Below are 26,058 nucleotides of genomic sequence, written 5' to 3'. Positions count from 1 at the left end.
GTTGACACTGCTTGGTCTGCCACTGCTTATTCATCAGGGTTTCCCCAGCGTATTTTACAGCTAACCTTCCCTGAAGGTCATTCCACTATCCACCACTTGGGATTATCCTATTATAGCCACTGGAGCAGAGCTGTACTGCTACCCAGTGCATCCCCATACTTTTAATATAAGAGGTCCAAAATCTTCTTTTCAAGGTAAAATGCAAAATGAGATTAATTATACAGAAATTATCCCAAACAGTTGTATACTTTTTTAGGTATTACCATAAAAGATTAGCTGTTTAGCAGAAACCAATCATTCATTTTTGGGAATCTACGATTTAGGATGAGAAAGGCTTTTGTATTTATAATGCATCATAAGTAATAATGAAGCCTATACTTTCTCTTTGCCAGGCTTTCCTATTTGTCTCACTTAAAAGACATTTTGCTATAAAAGGAATAGTTCTTTCAGAGTATTTTTTTACTAAAAGCACTGGCCAGTATAATTACTGCTATTGCAATTCTATGCATCAACATACACCAATAAAGTAGATCTTGTACTTTAAAATACGTTCCTTTTTCTGCTTATTAGTCACTTTCTTTGTCAAAGGAATACAAGAATTTTAAAGTAAATGGTTCTGTACAAATATATTTGAGAAAAGGTGTACAGAGAGAACAAACTATCATGCAAGGAATAAAGTAGATAATTAATAGTGTCACAGCACATTATATGAGATGAAATATGGTAAATTCATCAGATTACAAGTTACTGAGTGGCTATTACTCACTTGTAGAAGTTTATTACAAAAAGAAGTAAACAATAATAAAACCATTTAAAAAAAAAACCTATTCACCAGAGCTGAAAACAGAAGAGCTTTTCAACCAGAAAAATCATTTTGTCAGAATTAATTGAGGTTACAACTGCTGTAGTAATGATTTCTGGTCTGAGCCTTTGCTGACATTCTCTTTGGTCCTCTAGGATGGGGTGAGCTATACAATGGAGCCAGTTGGTGGCCGAACTCCATTTCCCAGCATCGCCTGCGTTGCTGCAGTCGGTTTTCACGAAGACCACCCAAGGAACAGAGCCCTAACAGCATGGGGCCAGGGTTTCTACAGAGACCAGCCCCAGCAGCACTGGCAGGGTGCATGGCAGGGTAGGGAGATGCTTTGGGGCTAGGGCTGGGATCTTGCAGCATTGACAATGTGGTTCAGAGCCAGGGCAGAGTTGCAATTTGGAGATTGCAGCTCTGCTGCAGCTCTGGACCATGCTGTCACCGCCACAAGATCCCAGCCCTGGAGCTGCTCCCCACCCAGCCATGCACCTTGCCAGCACTGCTGGGGCCAGTCTCCATGGAAACCCTGGCGCCATGCTGTCACAGCTCTGCCACTCCTGGGATCTGCCTAGAAACTGGCTGCAGCAACACAAGCAGGGGCTGCTGGGAAATGGAGTCCACCATAGGCCCAATCTGGCCTGTAGGTCACACTTTGCCTGCCCCTCTTCTAGAACTTATTTGCGTGTGCTATATACATTCATTATGTATGCCAGTGTTTTTCCGTGTGGGGTGGGCACAGTAGTTTTCCGTAGTTTTCATCCTTACTGTTCCTTCTGTGAAATCTTCTTGGCCTAGCTGCTTATGTTTAGTGGCCACTTCAAATAGCCACAGCTCTTGTGGTCTCCTGCTGCTTCATTCATCCTGTCAGCCTGCTGTTTTCTGTTACCTAACAATTTGCCTATATTAAGTTATCCTCCCTCCCTGTTTTCACTGCCAATGGTGTGTAATCCCTTCTGACACAGCCCTTGACTCTCCTTCTGATGTCACATTATTTTTGTAATGCACTTTTGTGTTCTTTTCTTGCCCTGAGCTGACTGCCCACTCACTCTTTAGAGCATAGTGCTTTCCTTGCTGCACATCTTCAGTCTCACGTGTTCTTTTTATGAGCAAGAGGGTCTTAACTTAGCCTTACCATGTACCTGTCAAGTGTAGGCCATTATCTATCAAGCCACAAACAAGGATTGCTCTATTCTTCTTTAAATACTGCATCACATTAGACATTGTTCATCACATGTATTATCATTTTAAATATTAACACTGCTGAATATGTAAATAGAAAGCTTGTATCATTGATGGCTAATAGAGAAGCAGGTGCATTCAAAAGACAGAAATTATTTGCAATAATAAAGGGGAATAAAACTAGGAGTGACAGGATCATGAAATTAAGGGTGGGACACTTGGCTTAATATTAAGAAGAATTTCCTGAGAGCAATATATATTAGTGAAATAACTTGATTATTGGAAAGACAATTTAAAGATAGACTGGACAATTTTTGGTAGCTGGGAGGGATAGGGCCTTTTTCATTTCAAAAGTCTGTGCTTCTGAGGTAAAACTACATATGGATATTCCTCTTTAGTTGCCATGAACTCAAAGATGGTAACATAAAATCAATTATTTGTAAACATTCTCTGAAATATCCCTCCTTGCAATCAATAATGGAGTTGCATAAGTGTAATTTGGAGTAAAAGCTGGCTTAATAACATTAATTTAATTCATGGATTATTGAATAGCATAACAGTAATTTATTATTGCCCCTCAGTGGCCAGGCTCCTTTGGTGCCTGCCACTTTAAGAGGTTTGAGCAGGCTGTGGAGCAGCAAACAGATGTGAGTAGGCTTAATGAGGCAGTCACATGACCACAAGAGGGCTCCTGGATTGGAGGATGGAGCTGGGCAGCATCAGTATAAACCCAGGTCCTCAGAGCTTAGCTAGCAGTTGCAACTGGGGAGCCAAAGGATGAACGTTTCTGGCCAGAGTACTGCTGGTCCCAGAACACCTGGAGTTTAAGGACAGAAACCATGAGGATGGAGGAGGTTCCTGGTTTTGGGGAATGACCTAAAACTACACCCTGTTAGGGTTGGATGGTGTGGTGGGGCTGCCTGGGTTGGGGTGGTGCCCAGGAAATGCCACACCAGTGCCTTCTTAGTGAACGGCAAGTATGGGGTGCTGGACAGTCTCAGCCCCCGTGGCCTGGTGGGTTACCCCATAAACGAGACAAGTAAGGGGTCCAGGCATGTCATCAGACACCTGAGGCCCAATGGACGTAAGGCCTGGTAGCCCTAGTGAGGGCGTGGGTGAGAATGCAGTAGGCTGTGTACAGTTGGGTTCATATGGGTGGGCCTGAAGGACTGTGCATAGACTGGTCTTAGTGATCAAGTGGGCTGTGCTTGGAGGAGCCCAAGAATGTGGACCATATGGGAGAGTGAGAGTGAGAGGCTCAATAACACCCAGAGTAACCCTGACTGGCCCATGCTGGGGCCAGGACCAGACCAGGTGAAGGACCATGAGGGGTGGCCAGAGCCAGAGGCCTGGAGTTCCGACTGGCCTAAAGGAGAGGCCAGGGCCCATGTGGCCAAAGGTCCTGGAGGGGACCACTGCTGAGAAAGAAAAGGGCTTAGGGAGTTTTTCAGCCCAGAATGAGGGAGGAGATTAGACCGCCTGAGGAGGAGGGATCCAGGTAGGGTCTGAATGTCAGGCAAGCATACACTGAGGGCCCATGCGAGGCCAGAGCCATTTACTGATGCCTTCTGTGAGGCATGGGACACAGTGTAGGGATGGGATGAAGCCGTGTATTATGCCATTGGCACTGGGCAGTAAATGATCACCTTGTAAACAACTACTTCCAAAGTTACATCAAAGGCATGGCAGGTGAAGCATGTGGGCAGACTTTCCTAGACAGGTGGGTGGGCCAATGATTGGACCGGCCTTGTGACAGCCCCCTATCACACCCTCACACTCTAGGATCCACTGAGCTTGCATTATAATATTGTACTATATTGTTGAGAAGTACTTGAGTTCTAATTCCCTGTGGTTTATGAGTTTCCAAAAATTGTCTTTTGAGAATATATTTCTCATTCTCATTGTAAGCTCAAAAATGAAGTTGATTTTGAGATTTAAAGAAAAGTTGCATGGCCATTTTTTACTCATCTTCACATGGAAAATAACAGTTTCTGGGCTTAAGTGCTTAAAAGGTAGGGATGAGAAGTATTAGAAAAATACACTGTGCACATCATTTTCTGAACTAATATAAGAATGTAGGGTTTAAATAATTCTAGTTATCCATGAGCATGTGTGTATGGAGGATCCTTAAGAATGCTTCTATTTTTTTCTCATGAATCCAGATGAAAAAGCCTTCTACCTTTGATGCTGCATGGCTTGCATTTTGAAAGTTTGTGCTCTGACTGGAGTGCATTCAAACCTACACAGCTTGTAGTACTTGTAGCTGGGACCGGCAGACAGGATACTAGACCTCTGGAGTGACATCTGATGTAGTCATCAGAGAATCCCCACTCCTATAGGATTTGCAAAAGAAACTGTGCATCTGGCAGGTGAGTAGGTATGCTGGGCCTAACTGAGGGTTGTAAAATTTGACCCTATGTTTTCTTAAAATTACTCAGTTTTTGAAGCTCTGTAGCTACAAAATACATAGCGTTGCATCCTTTCATTAACAGGTATGTAGACATTTAGAAAAGAGACGTGACTTTTATAGATTCACTGCATTTATCACTACAAGCAAACTACTGTAACAATCCTTTGGCATTCTAATATAAAATCAAATAAATACTGCGTTCAGGAAGTGAAAACTGCCGTAATTGAGCCAAATGATTTCAAGTCAGAATACTCACCGTCCATCAAATGTGGTAACATGTGGATCAGTGAAAGAGTAGCAGTTCCCTGTTGGGAGGTCTTGAACTGTGACCTGGTTAAAATGAAATAGGTAATAAATGCAATCTATGCAGCAGTTTTTCTTCATTATTTTCCTTCACAAAACATTAGGGGCAGCATTCAAGTGTCAAGTATAAACTGAAGCCTAACTTATAAAACATGATGCAGAATTGGTACAGAATAGGATTGCTTTCCAAACAACTGAGTTTAACTATCTGGGAGTTGAAGGTACTATCATTTCACCTAAGTTAATGGACTGCCATTCTCTTTTCTGTTTGGTAAAAAGAGAAAATTTTCCTGTTAAATTTGCCCATGGAGAAGCAGAGCCTTCTCTGAAATTAGAAAAAGTTTAGAACACTCATTAAATTGCACTAATTTCAAAGTCGGAAGTGTGGCATAAGGTATGCTATAATTAAGGATCATTAGCATATTTTAGGAGCCACTAACTGTCCGCAGGTGTGACCTTAAATTTTATGGTATGTAGTTTCAGTGATTAATTTATTTCCCAGGCAGATTATAGACCAAATTCTGAGATCAGTTACTCTGAAATGACAGAGTAACTTCCCACTGATTCCAAGCTATCAGCTCAGTATCCCTTGTCTCCAGGGTTGCTAGAACCATCCTCACTGCATCTGAGACTGAAAGGTGCCACCACCACATCCCAACTAACGCCCCCCCCATGCACCCCAACTTTTCCCCTTTTTTTTTCTTTTTTTTTCATAATTACTTCATCAGTATGGAGAATGCAGTGAGCCTGCTGCTGCAAGTTAGTGAATGCATCCATCTTTTCAAGCACGTTGATTTTATCAAATTCTTCAGTACAATATAGAAGGATTACTGCAGTACCGAAGACTATTTTGATATTAATACATTGCACTGATTTTTTTTCTCAGCTGTGCTTTGAGGGGTTATTGTACATTACATTACAAGTAAGGTGGTTTCCTTATTCTTCTCAAGGATCAACCTTGCTTAACTGGGATCAACTGCAATTTATTATTAAAATAGGGAATTGGACTTTACATTTTTTCAATTATCATGTTTTAATAAAAGTATTAATACCATCAAAAATTAATAGAGGCTTGATTGCCTTGCATTGAACTAGCTGCAATTACTAACGTAAGAAAAATACTTAAAATATTTAAGGTAAGTTACATATGGGAGGCAAGCAAATAGATGCGTGTGTGTTGTACTTTTTAGGTACCGTTTCTTTGGACCTAATTTTGATCTAATTTATTTCAGTGTAATTCCCCCAAGATCACTGATGTGACACTATTTAAAGCCTGTGTAACTGAAAGAAGAATACATGTTCTCAAAGTCTGGAGATAAGTTTTGATCAAAAATGAGAACAAGATATTTAATTAGAGGTGTCTTTGCTAGTACTGAAAATACATCATATTGGATTTGGCAGCTCCTTGGATTGGGATCAGCTGTGCAGGGATGTGTCCCAGCACAACTGATCCACTTCACTGGTCTTTCTGGTTCAGGCCTCTGCCAATCCTAGGGCTTCTGGGGATCAATCCTATGAGACAACCTGGGTTGTCAACTCGGGGCATGCCTCTGCAAATGGGAAAACCCTGGGGTTCCTGCACGGGAATTCTTTGGCCCTGCAGCATTGGGCCCCTGCAGTCCTTGGAAAATTGGCTTGGGACAGCTGGAGTTCAGGCTGGTCTAGACTGCCCGCACTTTCCCCCCATAAAGCAAACAGACATGATCTACAAAAAAGAAGCACAATTTTTACCACCTTTAGTCATGGCCACAATTTTGGGCTTTTGTGGCACGAGAGGCATTGCATCTTTTTATTTGGGCTTTGTAGCTGTTTGCAGTTTTTGTACTTTTTAGCCAACTGAAATGCACATTCTGGCACAGTGGTCCCTTCCTTCTGTCACATAGAAACATTACTGTACACTTCTATCACAGCTCTCTTCTACAAATCTCAAGGAACTGCACGAACATTAGGCTAAGTCCTCTGTGCCTCAGTCACTTGAAAAGGGCTTTTGAAGTAAATGCAAATAAAACAAGCAGAGTTGGCTCATAAATTCTAATTATTTTTATTATGCCCATTTTATACATGGATAAACAGAGACACAGAGAGGTTAAGTGTATCATCAGAGGTCTTGCAATGAGTTATTGGCAGAGTTGAAAATTGAACACAGGAGACCTGACTGTCTGTGTCCTTCTCTAATTACTAAGTGACTCTCCATCACCTGAATTAGCTCTGTTGTGAAGCATAGCTGGGAAAGCTTAACCAGTGAAAGTAAGTTTCCTTGTGGCGCCTTTTCTTTCCTGTTCTCCGTTCCCAGCGTATCTCCTTCTCCTCTATGTTGTTTTCCTCGCCTCTTTGTAAAGGAACATTCAGTCCCCAAACAGGCTTCCCCTGCTCTTAAAGCACGTACATTCAAGTGTGATTACAAGTATTATCCAGCTGTTGGTCCTGCTGATTTGCTGACTAGTAACCAAACACAAGTCTCCTAAAACAAAATGCTCTGCATGTTATTTTTTTTGGCACATTAGGTCACTGTGCTGACTTACTGTGCTAACAATTATCCCCAAACGTGAAAGATTTTTTGTTGTACTTTTCCATCTCCTCTCAGCAAAACTTCTGCTTAAGTTTGCCATTTTTCCCCAAGTTAATTTAATAACCAACCTTTGCATCCTTTGGTATGTAAGCCCTCCAGAAGAGATCACTGCTTTCGACTGGCTCGGCTCTGATATAACTGATGCGGTTTCCATCCTGGGCAAAGTCTGTCACCGCTGTCACTGTGAGTGAGGCTCTTGCACAGCTGCCTTCTGTACAGGGCATCTGCTGCAGATCCACATGGCATGTTGAAAGGGCTATGTCTGGGGGCCCCTGGGCGAGACTGTCTAAAATGTACATGAGCACTGAGCTTGATAAAAGATATTAAACAGTTGTCCCCACCCTGTTTACTTTCAAACAGACATATTCCTTCTTCAGATACACAAGTACACTGAAACCAGATGGGTTTCTGTGTGCAAACTGTGGTTGTGACTAACCTAATCTGGCATCACTTTGCAAATATTGGTTATATTTCTTCCTGCAATACATATTTTCCTGTGTTCCCACTATGTCTTCCTAGCTACAGGTTCTACTATCTTCCTGAGTGACACTCCTATCCCAAGCTCACAGAATAAAGATGGGTCATCCACATGACAAACAATAAGACTATGCTGGAAGAAGAATCACAGGCCAAGGTACTTTTAAATCTATTGTCAATTTGCCTGCGTGTTACCAGCATCACAAAATAGAGTTAGTGGAAGTTTGTTTAATTAGAAATTAAAGAGGGAGTCAAGTTGTAGGAGGGAAGAAGGGTGCTTAAATCACTATCAGATGAATTTCAGGTTTTTGGAAGAAAAAAGTTAAGTGTGTGTTGGGAGCCCTATGTTTCCCCGCTCTACCACACTTTCTGCGGGACCATAAAGCATTTCAGAACATGGTGTTTAGAGCATTAATTTCGGAGGTAGATGCAGGTTTAAATTCTCTCAGGCAGAGGAGAGAATCTTGACCTATGTCTCTGCCCTTCTTGATAAGTGAAGTCTCTACCCACTGGGCTACTGGCTAATAGATTGCCCTCCACACCCCACTAACTTCATTTTGTGTGTGTTGTGTGTATATGGATCCAGCTTGAAAGTTTAAAGTTTATGAGCAGAAAGAAGTAGTTAGCCATGTTAGAATCAAATCAGGTGGAAGGCAAGGTAGATATGCACCTTATAGACTGGGGCAGGCAATTATTTTGGGTAGAGGACCACTTAACAAGTTTTGGTAAGCTATCGAGGGCTGTGTATATAGCTCTGACCCTTGATGGTTGCCCCGCACCCTTGTCACCATCTTGGGACTGGAAGTCCCACCCCTAGACCCTTAATCTTTGCCACTGGAATTCCCTCCCCTTGCCCCCCAGAAATGATCCTTGTGTGTATGTGTGTGGGGGGGGGGGAGGGGTTGCCATCTTAAAACCAGAAAAAAATCAAATCATACGCTAAAAGTCAAACACCTACTGTAACATATTTTAATTTTATTACAAAAATATTTTTGTCATGATTTGTATTTGCATACTGTATATAGAGGTGATTGCCTAATAACTCAGAAATAAATTCTTAGTCTTGTATATACGGGGGTGTGGGCAGGGGGTGTGTGCATGTGGTGGTGTGTGGGGATGTATGGAGTGTGGGGGTGTATACGGTGGAGTGTGAATGGGATGTGTGTATGTGGTAAGGTGTGGGTTTGTGGAGGGGGGCCTTGTGAGGGGGTCTGGTGGTGTGTGTGGGGGACATAGGGTATGTTAGGGGGTCATGTATGTGATGGGCTGGCTGGCAGTGACCTAGCCCAGGGGTTTTGAAAGGACAAAAGATGATTGGAGGACTTGGGATTCCCTTTCCTTACCAATCAGGCCCCAGAGACTCACCCTTCATGTCCCCTGATTGGCCCCTTAGGTCACTTGGAGGGGGATAAAAGCGGCAGCGCAGCTGACTCAGAGAAGACCAGCAAGGGATCACAAGGAAGGAGATTCAAAGATCTGGCAAAGAACTGAGCCAGTGGGGCAGGAGCATTGCCCCAGAAGACCCTGAAGGAGCAGGACCCGCAGGCAGCAGTGGGACCCTCAGCAGCGCGGCGTGCGGCCGGCAGGAGAGGCTCCCCACTGGGCTCCAGGATCCCCTATGAGAGGTTGTAGCTGGCAGGAGAGGCTTCCCAGCTCTAGCAAGGATCTGAGCAGGTTGACCTGAGAGGTTCCCAGCTCTGCTTGCAGCTCCTCCAATCAGAGGCCAGGCAGCTCAATGTGAGGCCGGGGCTCCAGGAAGGTCAAGACCCCTAGAAGCTTGGCACAGCACTAGCACTGGTGGTTGTGTGGTAGAGCTTCTGTCCCCCTGTGGGCTATTCATGTTCAAGTCCCAGCTGGGGTGAGTGAGGTAATAGGGAGAAATTCTTCTTGCAGTGGAAAGGGGCCATTGTGTTTTCCCCCCTTCTCCCCCTCCAGGTACCTAGGCCCTATATTCCTTGTCATTTGACATTTTGTATTTTGTGGCTTTTTATATTTCACCAACCCGTATTGTTTGTTCTGCTGTTTGTGTTTTACATTTTGGTTAACCCTGTCTTTTGTCCATTGGATGAATATATCTATGATTATCTATGATTGTCTGACCTTTCTTGAAATCTGCCCCATCGGGGCATTGTAGTTTCCCCTAAACTCCCTGGTTTATACTGGTTATGTTCCCAGTATTGTTCTCTCATTAAAAGGTGGTCTGGCTCTGCTCTATAGGGGGAGGAGAGTCCCTACACCTCCCACAGTGCTTGTGCACCTGCTTTGATCCTTTCAGTTGGAGAGGGGGTACCTCTTGGAGTTGTGGGGGAAGGGTGTGGGGTTTGTGGGGTGTGAAGGAGGGTGGGGGGTGTGGAGACTCCAACACTCCCCCATGGCACAGCAGTAGTAGGTGGGGCACTCAGGGCACAGGTGCCTGGCAGAGTATGGGTCTGGCCAGCACTGCACATCATAGCAAGGGGTGTAGCATCCACTGGGCCATCTGTATCACTGGTACTTCCTGCCACACACATGCATCCCTTGCACTCTCTGGGCCAGGAGAGAAGCCCCAAGCACTGGAGCTGGGTGCCTTCCCTGCCCCCCAGGGGAACAAACCTGGGGCTTCCCTCCCCTGCCATGCAGCCCAGGCAAGGAAGGCAGCTGGCTCCAGTGCACAGGGCTTCCCTCTATGGCTGGTGAGTGCAGGGGCTGTGCATGAGTGCAGGGAGTGCCGGTGATGCAGACAGCCCAAGTGAAGCTACACCACTTGCTGCGATGTGCAGAGCTGGCTGGAGCCTTGCCCTGCCAGGCACCTGCACCCTGAGCACCCCACCTGCTGCTGCTTCCATCACCTGCTGGGGCTTCATGCCATGGAGGGAGTGTGGGGAGAGTGTGTGTGTGGGGGGGTACCCTCAGCCCCCACGTTCCCTCATACCCACACACTTCCCAGCTGCACTCTGCACTGCTGCTGCCCTTCTTGGCATGGGCTGTGTGCTGCTGCCAGCGCCCCCCCCCCCCCCCCCCGTCTCTTCTCTACCTGCTGTGTGGAGCCAGCAGGAAACCTGGGAAGTAGAGCAGGTCCCTGGGGGCTGCAGCAGCAGCAGCCCTGCCCCAAAGCTGTGTGCTGGCTGGGCTGCACCCTTCTTCCCACAAGGGTGGGATTGAGGTGTAATAGGGTATGTTTGGGACTATGTGTCCACATGGGTGACTTGCTTCCGCCCTTGTGGGTGGAAGCATTGGGCAGGGTGCAATTCACTGTGCGGTTCCACAGGCTGGATAAAAGTGCTTGGTGGGCCAGATCTGGCCCGTGGGCCATATTTTGCTCACCCCTGTTATAGACTAACCAAATCAGAGATGCATAAGTTCCAAACAAACTAAGCCATGTGTTGGGTGCCTCAGTGCTGACAACACTTAGATGGTTCTGATTACATTCAGAAGCAAAGGTTTAGGGGAGGACTTTAGTGCCCATAGGTACAGCTAGATGCTTAAATCCTTTTGTGGATTTGGTCTTTTTGTACTTCAGTTACCTGTGTATAAAATGAGTGTTATAGCACTTTTCTGTCTTGCAGAGGTGTTGTCAGGATGAATACATTAATGTATGTGAGCGGTAATGGAAGTTATATAAGCTTCAGAGATGGTTTGAATGGTCATTGCTGTCCATAAAATAGAGCAAGGGCACTAAAGGGTTACTCGTGCAGTTCTGCTAATGTATTCCAGATTTTACCTAGAGGGATTTTACTTCTAGAGGTGGTGAATTGGCTGTCTCTATACTTTCTTAGTCTTGTGCCTCTGTATTGATGCTTCCCTCATGAACAAAGTGTCCAAATATTTAATAGTGTAAGTTTTATCAGGTGGACATGTTCTGTAGGAACTGGATAGACACCACCATTTTTCAACATAGGGTGCCAAAAAACAATTGGATTTCAATAATGTTTGTACTTGAGCAACTTAAAGAGGATTTGAATTATAGCTACATAGTTCAAAGCATTACACCTGATTTCAGTGGATCCTTTAAAGACATGTGGTGAAACTCTAGAATCATAGAAAAGTATGACACCTCATGAGGTCACCTAGTCCAGCTCTCTAGTCGTATTGAAGTCAATGAGACTTTTGCTTCTGACTTCATGGGGGCAAAAATTAATGCAGAATATTTAGTTTTCACATCCTGAGTCAACACTTAGAGTATAACAAGTACAGGGGCCTAAAAATATTGGAAATGGGATTTGGCAAAATATGGAGTGATGATTCATAATTTATGGAGTTCTTTAAAAATTTATGGTAGAGAGCTGGTATAAATATATTCAAATAATGTGTTCAATATTAGCTAGTAATCAGTATTTGATCCCTTATGGAAAAAATATGCTATTTAATTGAGATTAAATTGATGGAGTTCTATAGAATTTGAACTAAAAACCCATATAATTTAATAGAAAATACTTTTTAGTATCAAATCCTGAAGTCTGGTTTACAGTTCTATGAAAAGGTATTGGCTCATTTTCAAGGTTTTTTATTCAATTAAACAGATGCTTTTCATAAGGGATAGCTATTACCATTATGACCCTGTGAGCTGAGCTTACTGCCCAGTACAAAAGTTTAAAATCAAACAAAATCATCTGATCTAACTAAGAATGGTAGACTTAGCAGAAGCAGTACACCATGCATTCTGTTGTGTCTAGCACTCATTATGATATTATCTAACCTAGAGAGAGATTTCTATGCTTGCAATTGGCTTTCTTATCACTTATTCCCTACATAATTAACTCAACAGTTGTGGTACATGAACTGAGCTAGACAAGGAGTTTGTCAGTTAAGTTCTTTGAGTATAAATTTAACCAAAATTAAAAGAGTCTTTACTTTCAATGTGTAGCATTGTAGCCAATTTAAATCTGTGGAAGGCCACTTCTTTCTTTGAAGCAAAAATACAAAGGGAAATATGGCACTGAATAAGCATATGCATATATATAAAGCAGGAGGTGTTAAATCTTAAATGTATAAAAATATCTCAGTTGAATTGATTCAGGCCAGTGTCACTTAGGCAAACATTTAGGGTGGAACAATCAAGGGTGAGAGTTGTTTATTAGTTCAAGCTGCATAAATGAGTTGATTAAAAGTGACAGAAAGTTGCCACTTCTGTGACAACTTCCTGCAAAGGCTAGTTAATTGGTAGCGCTTTATCTGCATCTCAGCACCATGTGTCAAGTCCATTAACACCTTGAAAATAATTCCCCTTCTGGACACTGAACCCCACCACCTCCTTTAGTATATTAGGGAAAGTTAAAACATGCAGTGAGTATAGAATAGACCTGTGGCTAACCTTCTGCTTTACATTCAACCTCTAGCTAACTCACCCTGCAGTTTTGTTACTTCACTGCCCATATATTAATTGGGCAGGTTTTCAATGGTATTTAGGTGCCTTAGAATATGGACACTTAGTTCCCAAGTGATTTCAATATGACTTCGGTATCTAAGTTGCTTTAGATACTTTGAAAAATTCCAGCAGGTACCAATCTGCCTCTTTAGGCACTTATTCCATGCAGAAATCTTTCCTCATGAGCCTAAATAAGTTCACTTGTTAGACTGATGCAGACAGCAAGCCAGGAGGAATATGTAGAACAATGTATAACTAAGTTGTGAGGAAATTCAAACCAGTCCATGTCTGGGAGTCAACACAGATGCTGAAACCATAAGGTACAGTTCAGCTTAAGATCACTGTGTTACAATCTCATTTGGAATGTAGTTTGCTCCCCCCCGCCCTTTGGGAGAAAAGGAAGATGGATTTGAACTTATATAACAGCTTGTTTCTGAAAATCAGAGAGATTAAAAGGAGATGAGAAGAAAGGGTAAAGTGATAGACTGGGGTACAACAGAGAATTATCGATTCTTTTTTTTTTTGTTTTAGAAGTTCTATTTAATGTGTACGTCAATGGAACATTAGAGGAGAGAAGACCAAGACCTGTGGGGAAATTCTTACCTCATTAAAGTCAATGTTGCCTGTTGTCACTTATTTCAACAGTGCATGGAATATATATCCACAGGTAAGGGTTTGGTTTTTTTTAAAAAAACATTTTAACCACTGTTGGATCAACCACAAAACAATAATCACATATGCAAAAAAAATCTCAGAATTTAGCTCTGGTTTAGCCATGAGTTTTTAAGATGAGAAGTAATTTCTCAAAGGTGGAGAACAGTAGGCCTGACGCTGTCCTCTTGACTCAAGTTACTTTGCATCCCAGGATACTATGTAGTCCTTCCCCCTAACTCTTCCTCACCAGGTGGCTGGGTTGATGCTCTGTCAATGCTCCTCTGCTCCTGGTGAGCTGGGCCACCTTTGCCTCTGGGCAGTCACAGAGCTCAAGCAGCAAAACCTCTGTCCCCAACCTGCATCATGCCTGCACCTGTCAGCCCTAAAGGGAAGTTAGAGGCAGGGGGAAGCAGGAAGGGATTCCTCACCCTGCTCCAGGCTCCCTCTGAGTCCAAGTCTGCCCAGGTGCAGGGAGCCCTGCACTAAGAATGATTTCCCCCACCCTAGCCAGGCTGGCTGCTCAGCCCCAGTCCCTATGGCTAAGAACAGACATTCAAAAACCTGGAGCCTGAATTGATTTAATCTTTTCAGGTTAGTTTAACCTGTGTAGATTGAACCAATTTGCAAATGAATAGACATTCACTTTTGACTCAGGAAATGCAGGCACATGCCGGCAGTGCCTCAGGCCCAAAGATGGCGGGCACTAGAGAGTGGTCACTCCTTGAGCTCTTTGATGATCCTCCAAGCCCAAAGGAAGGTAATCCCAATGAGGATGAAAGGGAGCAGGAGAGCACACAAGCCTCCGTGGCTCACCAAAGGCATCCAGGAATGTCTCCTTGCTAAAAAGGAGGCTTACAACCAATGGAAAGAAGGGGTCATCACCAGGGAGGACTATTCTGTAGTTGCTCAGGGATGTAGGGGGGTAGTTAGGAAGGCCAAGGCAGAGGTGGAACTGGGACTAGCTTCCCAGATTAAGGACAATAAGAAGTCCTTTTTTAAATACATAGGGGGTAAAAAGAAGGTCCCGGGTAATGTGGGGCCCTTGCAGGACGCAATGGGAAACTTGGTCGTTACGCCAGACGGCAAAGCTAACATGTTTAACGATTTCTTTGCCTCCGTCTTCCTAAGTAGGGACCAGAACAGCCACCTCCCTGCTGGGCCTCCCTCGGGACCTAGGGGAGGCACACCTGGGCCATGGGTTAGCGAGGATTTAGTTAGGGAGCTTCTGGAGGGGTTGGACGTATTCAAGTCAGCTGGTCCGGATGATCTCCACCACAGAGTTCTAAAGGAACTGGCCGAGGTCATTGCAAGTCCCCTGGCACAACTTTATGAGCACTCGTGGTGCCCTGGTGAGGTACCGGAGGACTGGAAGAGGGCCAATGTGGTCCCCATCTTCAAAAAAGGCAGGAAGGAGGACCCGGGAAACTATAGGCCAGTTAGACTTACCTCGATCCTAGGCAAGCTGTTCAAGAAAGTTATGCTGGCACACATCCAGGAGGGGCCAGCAGGGGACTGCATGCTTAGGGGCAACCAACATGGGTTCATCAGTGGCAGGTCCTGTCAGACCAACCTGGTGGCCTTTTACGATCAGATCACCAGATCATTAGAAGCAGGGGTAGCAGTGGATATAGTCTTCCTGGACATCCGGAAGGCTTTTGACACTGTCTCACCCTGTTCTCATTAAGAAACTCGGGGGCTGTGGTGTAGACACCCTCACAGTCAAATGGGTCGCCAACTGGCTGGAGGGCCACACCCAGAGAGTGGTAGTGGATGGGTCCTTCTCAGCCTGGAAGGACGTGGGCAGTGGGGTTCTGCAGGGCTCGGTCCTCGGGCCCGCGCTGTTCAACATCTTCATCAGTGACTTGGACGAGGGGGTAAAAAGCACCCTGTTCAAATTTGCTGATGACACTAAGATGTGGGGGGACGTGGGCACACTGGAAGGATGCAACAGGCTACTATCAGACCTAGACAGGTTACAAGGGTGGGAGGACAAGAATAGGATGGGTTTCAACACAGACAAGTGCAAGGTGATGCACCTCAGGAGGAACAACCGGCACCATACCTACAGGTTAGGGAACTCCCCTCTTGTCAGCACGGAGGCGGAAAAGGATCTTGGGGTCATCATTGACTCCAAGATGAACATGGGCCGGCAGTGTGGGGAGGCAGTTGGGAAGGCCAATCGCACCTTGGCCTACATCCACAGATGCATCTTGAGCAGGTCCAAACAGATCATCCTCCCCCTCTATGCGGCACTGGTCAGGCTGCAACTGGAGTACTGCGTCCAGTTCTGGGCGCCGCACTTCAACAGGGATGTGGACAGCATGGAGAGGGTCCAGAGGAGGGCCACTCGTATGATCAGGGGACAACAGGGCAGGCCCTATGAGGAGAGGCTACGGGACCTGAACCTGTTCAGCCTCCAAAAGAGAAGGCTGAGGGGGGATCTTGTGGCCTGTTATAAACTAGTCAGGGGGGATCAGCAGGCATTGCGGAAGTCCCTGTTCCCCCGAGCACCGCCAGGAGTAACCAGGAATAATGGTCACAAGCTGGCAGAGGGTAGGTTTAGGCTAGCTATCAGGAGGCGCTACTTCACAGTCGGGGTGGCTAGGGTCTGGAACCAACTTCCAAGAAAAGTGGTGCAGGCTCCTACCCTGGGGGTGTTTAAGAGGAGGTTGGATGAACCCAGTACTCTTTCCTGCCATGGCAGGGGGTCGGACTAGATGATCTGCTCAGGTCCCTTCCGACCCTAGAAACTATGAAACTATAGAGCTGGGGGGATGGGGCCAGGCCAAGGCAATCCTGCGTATGATGGTGGAGGCGTTTAAACACCCACCTTGGTCTGCAGAGGTCCCAGGTGGGTTGTCTGGAAGGGCAGGGAGGGGAGCAGCCCCTGCTGGGCATTTTACACCCCTGCCCTCATAGCTCCAGTGACAGGGGTGTGGCCAGTCCCCACGGCAGGATAAAGTGAATGGAGATAGGGGTTTAATTCCCCCTTCCACCCCCTGTCTCAGTGGAGGGAAGGAAGAAATTGACCCCGTCTGTGCCCCTTCACCTAAGGAAGCCATGCCAGCCAGCCTCTGGTCATGCCCCCACCCCTGCCGCTGGAGCGGTGAGGGGGAGGGATCCTGATGGGGCAGCAGCCCCTGTGATGGTGTCCTGCGTGTGCAAGCCTCTTTCCAGTGTGGGGGCTGCAATGTGGGTGGGATCAGGGCAGGCAGAGCTGCCACAGATTGCACAGGGCAAGTTGCGGCATAAGGGCTCAGATGGATGGCCATAGCCCCCCAAGCTCTCCCTATTTCCCCCTCCCTTCAGAGTCTGGCAAAGGGGGAAGGGAGGGAGCTTATTCCACTGCGTGTCTTGCACTGGGAGCAGTTGGTGGAGGTGGCAGTCAGGGCTAGCAGACACTGGCTACTCTCCACTGGGGATGGAGGGAGGGAATAAACCCCGTCCCTGCCCGCTTTGCCTCAGGGGGCCATGGCAGCCAGCGTTTGCCAACACTCCCATCCCTACTGCTGCAGCAGTGAGGAGGGAGTGCCAGGCAGACCCCAGCTTACCCCGGCTGGGGTCAATGCTACTGGGACAGGGATGGAGCAGGGAATTAAACCCCTCTCTCTGTTTGCTTTATGCTGCTGCCACACGCCCGGCCACTGGAGCAGCAAGTGGAGAAATGAGAAATGGCTGGGGTGGGGGATATACTTCTTCCCTACCCCTTCACCTTAGGTGGTCAGTGTCTGGCCATGCCCCCACCCCTGCTCCAGCTAGAGAGCGGAGGGGCAGGGCCAGGGCCAGCCGTGCTCTGCTGGAGCAGATAGCACAGCCTAGCCCAAGGTAGCAGAGCATTTTCTGTCACAGGTTTAAACCCGGTCTGCTCACTTAACCTGGTTCACGTGTAACTTCTGTCCCTAACACATGAGTCTGACTTGCAGGCCGGTGAGGGGAAGGGTCCCCCCTGGACTGTTCATTTGACCATGTGGGGAGAGCCCCGTGGCTCAGGAGGTTTCCCCCATTCCATCCCAGGCTCCCCACAGCTGGGCAGACCCCCGCCTGGGGTGGCATGGGAGCAGACCCCTGGAGATATGGGACTCCTCCAAATGGCAGACACATGTCTCAGGAGGGCCAGCACTGGGATGGGGGACTCCTTCCGCTCTGTGGAAGGAAAGCAGGAGGTTTTTGGCGGGGGGGTGCTGGGCAGGCAATCAGGATGACCCCCCTCTGTCCCCTTGTCTGGGCTGGGCAATGGCCAGCAGGCTGGTAGATGTGCTCGAGCACCCCTCACCTTCTGGCCTGGGCCAGTACAGACATGTGCCTGCCTTTCACTGAAGAGTGAATATGCTTTCCATTTGTTATTGGTCCAGTCTACACAGCTGAGAGAAACCTGCAAAGATTGGATTGATTCTGCCTCAGGCTTTTTGACTATCTGTACTTAGCCTGTGATTCTGTCCTCAGACACAACCCTCTTTGATTATGCTGGGAACCCTCATCGATTCTGTGCACCTTAGGGGCAACAGATCCTTTGACAAAGCTTTGGCTTTTTAGGTGAAGAAATGACAAACAAAAGCCTGTAGTTTTGGATAGAACTGGAAGCCCCCCACTTCCACTTCAGATAACTGCAGCTTAAAATTGCAAAATGGTTTCTAGGAAAATTCACCAGCGTTCCAAAGGAAAGATTCATTTAGAAACAAATCAAGAGAAAATGCCAGTAAAAAGGGACTGTTTATTTAAAAAACAAACAAACAAACAAAAAAACCAAAGCAAACAACTCCCCCTAAACAAAAAAAGTGCCAATTTTCATTTGTGGAAATAGAGTGTAATATAGAACTAGGTTATTGTCCTTAATATTTGTAATAGGGGAAAACTTCTGAAACTGTTGTCAGACAATACAGTGTCCTTATTTTATACTCCAGAACTGCAAAAGTCAGATTATTTGGAATACAAACCAATCCCTGCAATATTTTATGACTTCCTTTCACATCTAAGGCTAGGAACAGATGTTGCATTTGTCCCTGGGTAAGTAGTGTCTGTGTTTATCCCTAAACAATAATATCCTGGAATTGGCGTGTATGTACAGTGCCTTCCCAATCAGGGTTTAGTGAGTGGCTGACTGCAGTGCCATGTTTCTGCCATTGATTCAGTGATGCAGTCCTAGGATTACTGTACAGAAAGGTGATTGGAAACAGTCAGCATGGATTCATCAAAGGCAAGTCATGCCTGATCAACCTAATTGCCTTCTATGATGAGATGACTGGCTTTGTGGATGCAGGAAGAGGAGTGGATGTGGTATACTTTGATTTTAGAAAGGCTTTTGATATAGTCTCCCACAGCATCCTCACAAACCAGCTAAGGAAGTGTGGGTTGGATGAATGGACTGTAAGGTGGATAGAAAACTGGCTGAATTGTTGGGCTCAAAAGGTACTAATCAAGGGTTTTGTCTAGTTGACAGCCGGTGTCAAGTAGAGTGCCCCAGGCATCTGGTCTGGAGTCAGTTTTGCCTAAACTATTCATCAGTGACCTGGAAGATGGGACAGAGTGCACCCTCAGCAAGTTTTCAGATGACACCAAGCTGGGGGAGTAGTAGATATGCTGGAGGGTAGGGCTAGGATTCAGAGAAACCTAGACAAATTGGAGGATTGGACCAAAATAAATCTCATGAAGTCCAATAAGGACAAGTGCAAAGTCCTGCATTTAGGATGAAACAACCCCATGCACTGGTACAGTCAGGGGACCAACTGGCTAAGCAACAGGTCTGCAGAAAAGGACCTGGGAGTCAAAGTGGACAATAAGCTGAATATGAGCCAACAGTTTGCCCTTGTAGCAAAGAAGGCTAATAATATACTGGGCTGCATTAGTAGGGATGTTGCCAGCAAATTGAGAGAAATGATTATTCCTCTCTATTCAGCACTGGTGAGGCTACATCTGGAGTATTGTGTCCAGTTGGGCCCCCCAGCTATGGAAGGTATGTGGACAAATTGGAGGGAGTCCAGTGGAGAGCAATGAAAATGGTTGGGAAGCTGGGGCATATGAGTTGTGAGGAGAGGCTGAGGGAACTGGGCTTATTTAGTCTGGAGGAGAAAAGACTAAGGGAGGATTTAATAACAGCCTTCAGCAAACTGAAGGGTGATTTTACAAAGAGACTGGAGCCAGACTTTTCTCAGTGGTATGGATAACAGAATAAGGAGCAACAGTCTCAAGTTGCAGCAAGAGAAGTTTAGGTTAGCTATTAGGAAACACTTGCTCATGAGGAAGATAGTAAAGCTCTGGAACAGATTATCCAAACAGGTTGTGAAATCTCCATCCTTGGAGGTTTTTAACACCTGCATAGACAAAGCCTTGGCCGGGATGCTGTAGTTGGGGATGGTACTACTTTGAGCAGGGGGTTAGATTAGATATCCTCCTGGGGTCCCTTTCAACCCTAATTTTCTCTGATTTCTATGCCATGGTTGTCTGTAAGCCTGCACTTTGTCCCAGGAAAGATGGTATCCTGGAATAAACGTGACACCTATTCTCAGCCCAAGTGTCATATGTCTTGGGCCCTAATCCTGTACCAAGTTATGCAACTTTATACACTTAAAGGCAAGGTGACTAAAAGTGTTCAAGTCAGCTTTCAAAGTTCTGCGGTTTAAGAACAGCTACTCTGAGGTCAGCAATGAGATGCCCAAGAGGGTTAAAGTGTTCACTGCCACAGGCTTTTCTGTATTTTTGGACTTGCTGTCAGTTTGGTGTCCCCTCGTTCTTTCATGTAGAGATTTTCCTGTCTGTCCAATGCAAACAGAAGAGGGGCACTGTAAGCAGGTGATAGCATATGTGATACTGGTAGACTGAACTTTGGGTGTTATAATCTGTGTTCTTTCTCCAGTGGTAATGTTGACCTCAGAGTAGCTCTTCTTCAAACAGGGGAACCTTAAAAGCTGACTTGAACATGAAATTGCAGAACAAACCTTCACCAGCTGGACTGTGTTAAATGTGGCCTAAACGATGGAAGCCAATTTGCTTTATAGCAGGAGACAGTGGGCAGTCCAGAGACACCAGCACTCTTCATTTGCTCCTGATAGACACTCTTGGGGCTTGAGGGGCCTGGCCCTATGTGCCTTGGGAACTCCGCTGTAGGGTCAAGCCTTGGAAGCACCTGCTCAGCTTTCCTCACTTTCAGAGATGTGCTTCTGGCAATCTCGGGACACATCTCTGGAAACAGGAAACATATTACCCATTGTCCCACAAGATTAACAGGTGAGACCTTGGATGATGTCTGTTTTGCCCAGTGAAGCTGATCGACTGTGCCAGGACACATTGAGAGACATTATTGAGTGACATCTATTTCTAGCTTTAGTCTATAAGGTACATCTTTCCCTTGCCTTCTGCCTGATATCAAACCAAGGGCCGTATTACACAGTAATCTTGGGGAGCTCCTGGAGCTCTTAACCCCTGGATTGTCCACACATGAGCACCTTAAAGTGGTTTTACGCACTCATTATGCGTCTCAATGTTATACCACTTCAAGGCAGGATTATGTCTTATTTTGCTTCTTTTCCATTAAGGGTGATCACTCCTCACAGATGTGCCACCCAAGTTGAAGTCCTCCAGTATCCCAGGATCTCTCACACCTCTGCCTGACTCAACAGCCCTCTACTGGGAATTCACAGTTTAGCCTCAAGTCACAGGGGTACAGTCAGACAAGGTTTCTAGACTAAGACTGTGACTACTCCAAACTCCAAGCTAGCACTAACGATGATCAGTCTTTGTGCAGTTCACAGTATAGAGCATAACAAGGCCCTAACAGACCTAACTAACTCTTCAGACTAGCAGGGCTAAGTTACTTAGGACAACTTGTGTGTAAATTACTCACCTGCTTATATCTTTCAAAAAATTAGGTTTTAGACTATGGGCTTCTTGGGGCTGTGGCAGTACATTACAGAAAAACAAGCAATATAAATTTAGCGGGTTATTCTTTTTTGTCATAGACTCATCCTGAGAATACATTCCTAAATCTAATGATGTGGTTCTTATTGACAATTAATAGGATTGATGAAATTGTTATGAATGCCTTTTGGCTAAGAACTATCCGTGATGCAGGAGCTTGTAGTACTATTTTATTCTCCCAGAATTTAAAATAAATGTTTTTCTTTATATTTATTTTTCTAATGAATCGCAGTAAATTACTGTTTAGGTTTGTTATTAAAATTATTTAATGCACTGACAAATTGAGTGCTTTCATCTACTCTCTTTTACACAAAACATGCTTTTTAGTTTTCACCTTCTTAGAAGCATTTAAATGTATTATTTTTCCTTTAAATTAATTTTAGGATTTAAGTTGCAAAAAATAATCGCACTGTAATAGGTAAAACACTTACCAGAATCTTCAGTACTCAGTTGTAAAGTAATTTTACAGATGCCACCTTGATCTTGGCAAGTGATGGGTATGGTGCTTAGGATGGTCAAAACATGTTCTTTGCCATCCTCTGCAATTTGTAATGATTGTGGTACAAACTGGAAAAAAAATAGATTATCAATCTTAGATAATTATGCCATAAATTAAGGGAAAATTTATATTTTTAATATTTAAAAAGTGAGGTTTCTTTTCAAACACTTATAAATTATTATAATTGCTTATAAGATAACCATCATCCTAAAAGTCCAAAGGTAATTTCTTAAAAATCTTTTTCAAACATGTTCAGTAATTAAGAGTATATTTGTAGTTGTCATCAATAGCCTGTAATTGTTTCTTATTTTCCACTCTGAAAAGTGTCTTTCACAAATCCTGAAAATGATATGATAGCATATCTGTTTTTTTTAAGTATCGCTCTTTAAAAAGAGCTCTAATTACAGTGTACTAAGAGAAGTATTGTCAGTTATCATGGCCTAAGTGTATTAGTAGTATGCTATAGCCAGGAGCAGCTTAGATTCATAGTTTCATAATTTCTAGGGTCGGAAGGGACCTGAGTAGATCATCAAGTCCGACCCCCTGCCATGGCAGGAAAGAGTACTGGGGTCAAATGACCCCAGCAAGGTGTACATCTAGCCTCCTCTTAAAGAGCCCCAGGGTAGAAGCCAGCACCACTTCTCTTGGAAGTTGGTTCCAGATCCTAGCCGACATGACCGTGAAGTAGCGCCTCCTGATATCTAGCTTAAATCTACCCTCGGCCAGCTTGTAACCATTATTCCTGGTCACTCCTGGCTGTGCTCAGGGGAACAGGGACTTCCTCAGTGCCTGCTGATCCCCCCTGACTAGTTTGTAACAGGCCACTAGATCCCCCCTCAGCCTTCTCTTGTGGAGGCTGAACAGGTTCAGGTCCCGTAGCCTCTCCTCATAGGGCCTGCCCTGCTCCCCCTCTGATCATGCCAGTGGCCTCCTCTGGACCCTCTCCATGTTGTCCACATCCCTGTTGAAGTGCAGCGCCCAGAACTGGATGCAGTACTCTAGCTGCAGCCTGACCAGTGCCGCATAGAGGGGGAGGATCACCTCCTTGGATCTGCTTGAGATGCATCTGTGGATGCATGACAAGGTGCGGTTGGCCTTCCTGACTGCATCCCCACACTGCCGGCCCATGTTCATCTTGGAGTCAATGATGACTCCAAGATCCTTTTCCGCCTCTGTACTGACAAGAATGGAGTTCCCCAACCTGTAGGTATGGTGCTGGTTGTTCTTCCCCAGGTGCATCACTTTGCACTTGTCAGTGTTGAATCCCATCCTATTTTTATCCGCCCACCCTTGTAACCTGTCTAGGTCCTATTGCAGCCTATTCTTCCCTTCTGGCTTGCCCACATCCCCCCACATCTTAGTGTCATCATCAAATTTGAACAGGGTGCTTTTAACCCCCTCATCCAAGTCACTGATGAAGATGTTGAACAGTGCGGGCCTGAGGACCAAGCCCTGGGGGACCCCACTGCCCACATCACTCCAGGTCAAAAATGACCCATCCAGCACCACTCTCTGGGTGCGGCCCTCCAGCCACTTGGTGACTCAATTGACTGTGTGGATGTCGACACCACAGTCCCCCAGTTTCTTAATGAGAACAGGGTGAGAGACAGCGTCGAAGGCCTTCCGAAAGTCCAGGAAGGCCACTATGTCCACTGCTACCCTGCATCTAATGATTTGGTGATCTGATCATAGAAGGCCACCAGGTTGGTCTGACAGCACCTGCCACTAATGAACCCGAGTTGGTTACCCCTAAGCATAATCTCCTCTGTTGGCCCCTCGTGGATATGTGCCAGAATAATTTTCTCAAAAAGCTTGCCCAGGATCGAGGTAAGATTACTGAACTGTTTTCTTCTTGTCCTTTCTCCTTGCAGCAGGGAGCAATAATTTGCTGGTGATTCATATGTGAAGTAGCATAGCTCCATGAGCTTATGCATTGGAAAGCAAAGTGAAAGGTCTGGGCTTTTTCCATTCCCTCCCTGTCCATTTGAGCTTATGAGGAAGAACAAGTGTAGTAGAAAGAACATGGTGTTAGGTCTGATCAGAGCCTGGACCCCTGAGAAACTCTGAAAGTTCAAAAAAAAAATCTCCTGTGCATAAGAAAAATACATTTTGAAACTTTGTGTTTTCTTAAGAAATGGATCTCCAGATCTTCTAGATTCCCTATTTCTCAATTCTTGAAAGGGGCAGCCTGTGTTGCTCTGTAAGTTTAGGCTTGACCTGGGGCTCCCAGGTCTTCCAGACACTCAGTTGTGGTTGGAGGAGTCTATATGCCTTGAGAGACTTTGGTTCCATCCAAGGTTTCCAAGGCTGCAAGGTTCCCAGTTTACAGCAGTCCATCAGGCAGGCTGTCAGGAAACCAGACAGAACATTGTAATTTAACCAAGTTTGCCTTTTCCAATAGAAACATATTTTACTGACCAGCACTCTTAGTTTGGCTCATTCAAACCTAAACTCTGGGTAGCTCACACAAATGGGTAGGGTCACTTCCTTTTATACCATGCATGTATATATAAAACTAAAAAGCAAAAAAGCTTTCCATATTGTATATTCAATTTATACAGGATAATATTTTTCATTATTATTAGGGGCACGTCTACATGGTCAACTGATAGTGCCAGGCATGAGTGCCCCAGGTTCTCTGCACTGCTGCACATGTGCTGCCTCCAAAATCAGAAGTTGCAGTGTCTCTAGGTTTCTTATCAATCCAACTGAATGCCAGTGCAAGTTAGCCTGCCCCCAGGCTACTTCGCTTGCATGTGCACATTGCTTTTCATTTAGGAGGTATTCTACGTGGAGCAGTGCGTAATGCATAAGGGTATCACTGTCTACGATAGGACATTTACTATGGAGGCACAGATAGAGAATTTTGATGTGCTTTATAATAAACTTTGGGTCAAATTCTGTTTTTTTGTTCTGTTAGATCAACACCTGCTAGGTTCAGTAGAGACTGTCATATATACCAAGGCTTAGATCTTGGAGCATAATGGCAGTCTCTCTTTAAAAGGGTCTTATTTTGCACTTGATAATGTCATAGCACTGTCTTGGTACAAAGACCGTTCTTCGAGATTAATACAGAGAAATCGTAGAAAATATTTTTAAAATGACAGCGACGTTATTCACTTAACCAAAGCAACCAGGAATTTATAAGGGCCACAAATGAAAGCAAGGCAGAGGATTCCCATTTATTCTAAAGTGCTACTAAACCAGGCAGAGAAGGCATAACATCCCAAACTGCAATTTGAATAGGCAACCAGGGCTAGTAATTCCAGTCAACATTCAGGATAATCTTGAGTTTGTGGTTCATCCAAACATATCACCTCTTGCAATGTGATTCTCATTGTAGCTGCCTATAATCTTCCATACCATTTACCCATGCGTCATGTCATAGATTTCATAGATTTCATAGACATTAGGGCTGGAAGGGACCTCGGGAGATCATCGAGTCCAGCCCCCTGCCCAAAGGGCAGGAAGTCAGCTGGGGTCATAGGATCCCAGCAAGAGAAGTATCCAATTTACTCTTGAAGGTATTCAATGTAGGTGCTTGAACCACCTCCGCTGGCAGACTGTTCCAGACCTTGGGGTAAAGAAATTCTTCCTTATGTCCAGCCTGAAACGGTCTTGCAGGAGTTTGTGACTGTTCAACCTCATCATCCCTTGGGGTGCTCTGGTGAACAAACGTTCCCCCAGATCCTGGTGGTCACCCCTGATAAACTTATAGGTGGCCATCAGATCACCCCTGAGCCTACGATTTTCCAGGCTAAAGAGCCCCATGGCTCTCAGCCTTTTATCGTAAAGTCTGTTTTCCTGACCTCTGATCATGTGCGTGGTTCTTCTCTGCACTCTCTCAAGCTTCTCCACATCCTTTTTGAATTGTGGAGCCCAAAACTGGATGGAGTACTCC

At 45.3% G+C, this 26,058-nt stretch overlaps 1 protein-coding gene across 4 annotated transcripts in view; it reads right to left on the bottom strand.

The window, feature by feature from the left end:
* Positions 1–26,058, bottom strand: part of LOC149867628 (von Willebrand factor D and EGF domain-containing protein-like) — a 350,434-nt gene that overhangs the window by 191,912 nt on the left and 132,464 nt on the right. For all 4 annotated transcript variants that reach the window (XM_090045830.1, XM_090045828.1, XM_090045829.1 and 1 more), the window contains exons 7-9: positions 22,090–22,225; positions 7,341–7,558; positions 4,657–4,730 (exon numbers count right to left, since the gene is read on the bottom strand). In XM_090045830.1, coding sequence (XP_089901956.1) covers positions 4,657–4,730; positions 7,341–7,558; positions 22,090–22,225 — 428 coding nt within the window. The remainder of the gene's footprint in view (positions 1–4,656; positions 4,731–7,340; positions 7,559–22,089; positions 22,226–26,058) is intronic.

The sequence above is a fragment of the Crocodylus siamensis genome, chromosome 4 (genome assembly GCF_052110815.1).
Source record: "Crocodylus siamensis isolate JL-2025a chromosome 4, ASM5211081v1, whole genome shotgun sequence".
In the NCBI taxonomy this organism is placed as follows: domain Eukaryota; kingdom Metazoa; phylum Chordata; order Crocodylia; family Crocodylidae; genus Crocodylus; species Crocodylus siamensis.
The sequence above is the reverse complement of the archived record's forward strand: the minus strand, read 5'-3'. Positions and strand labels throughout refer to the sequence as shown.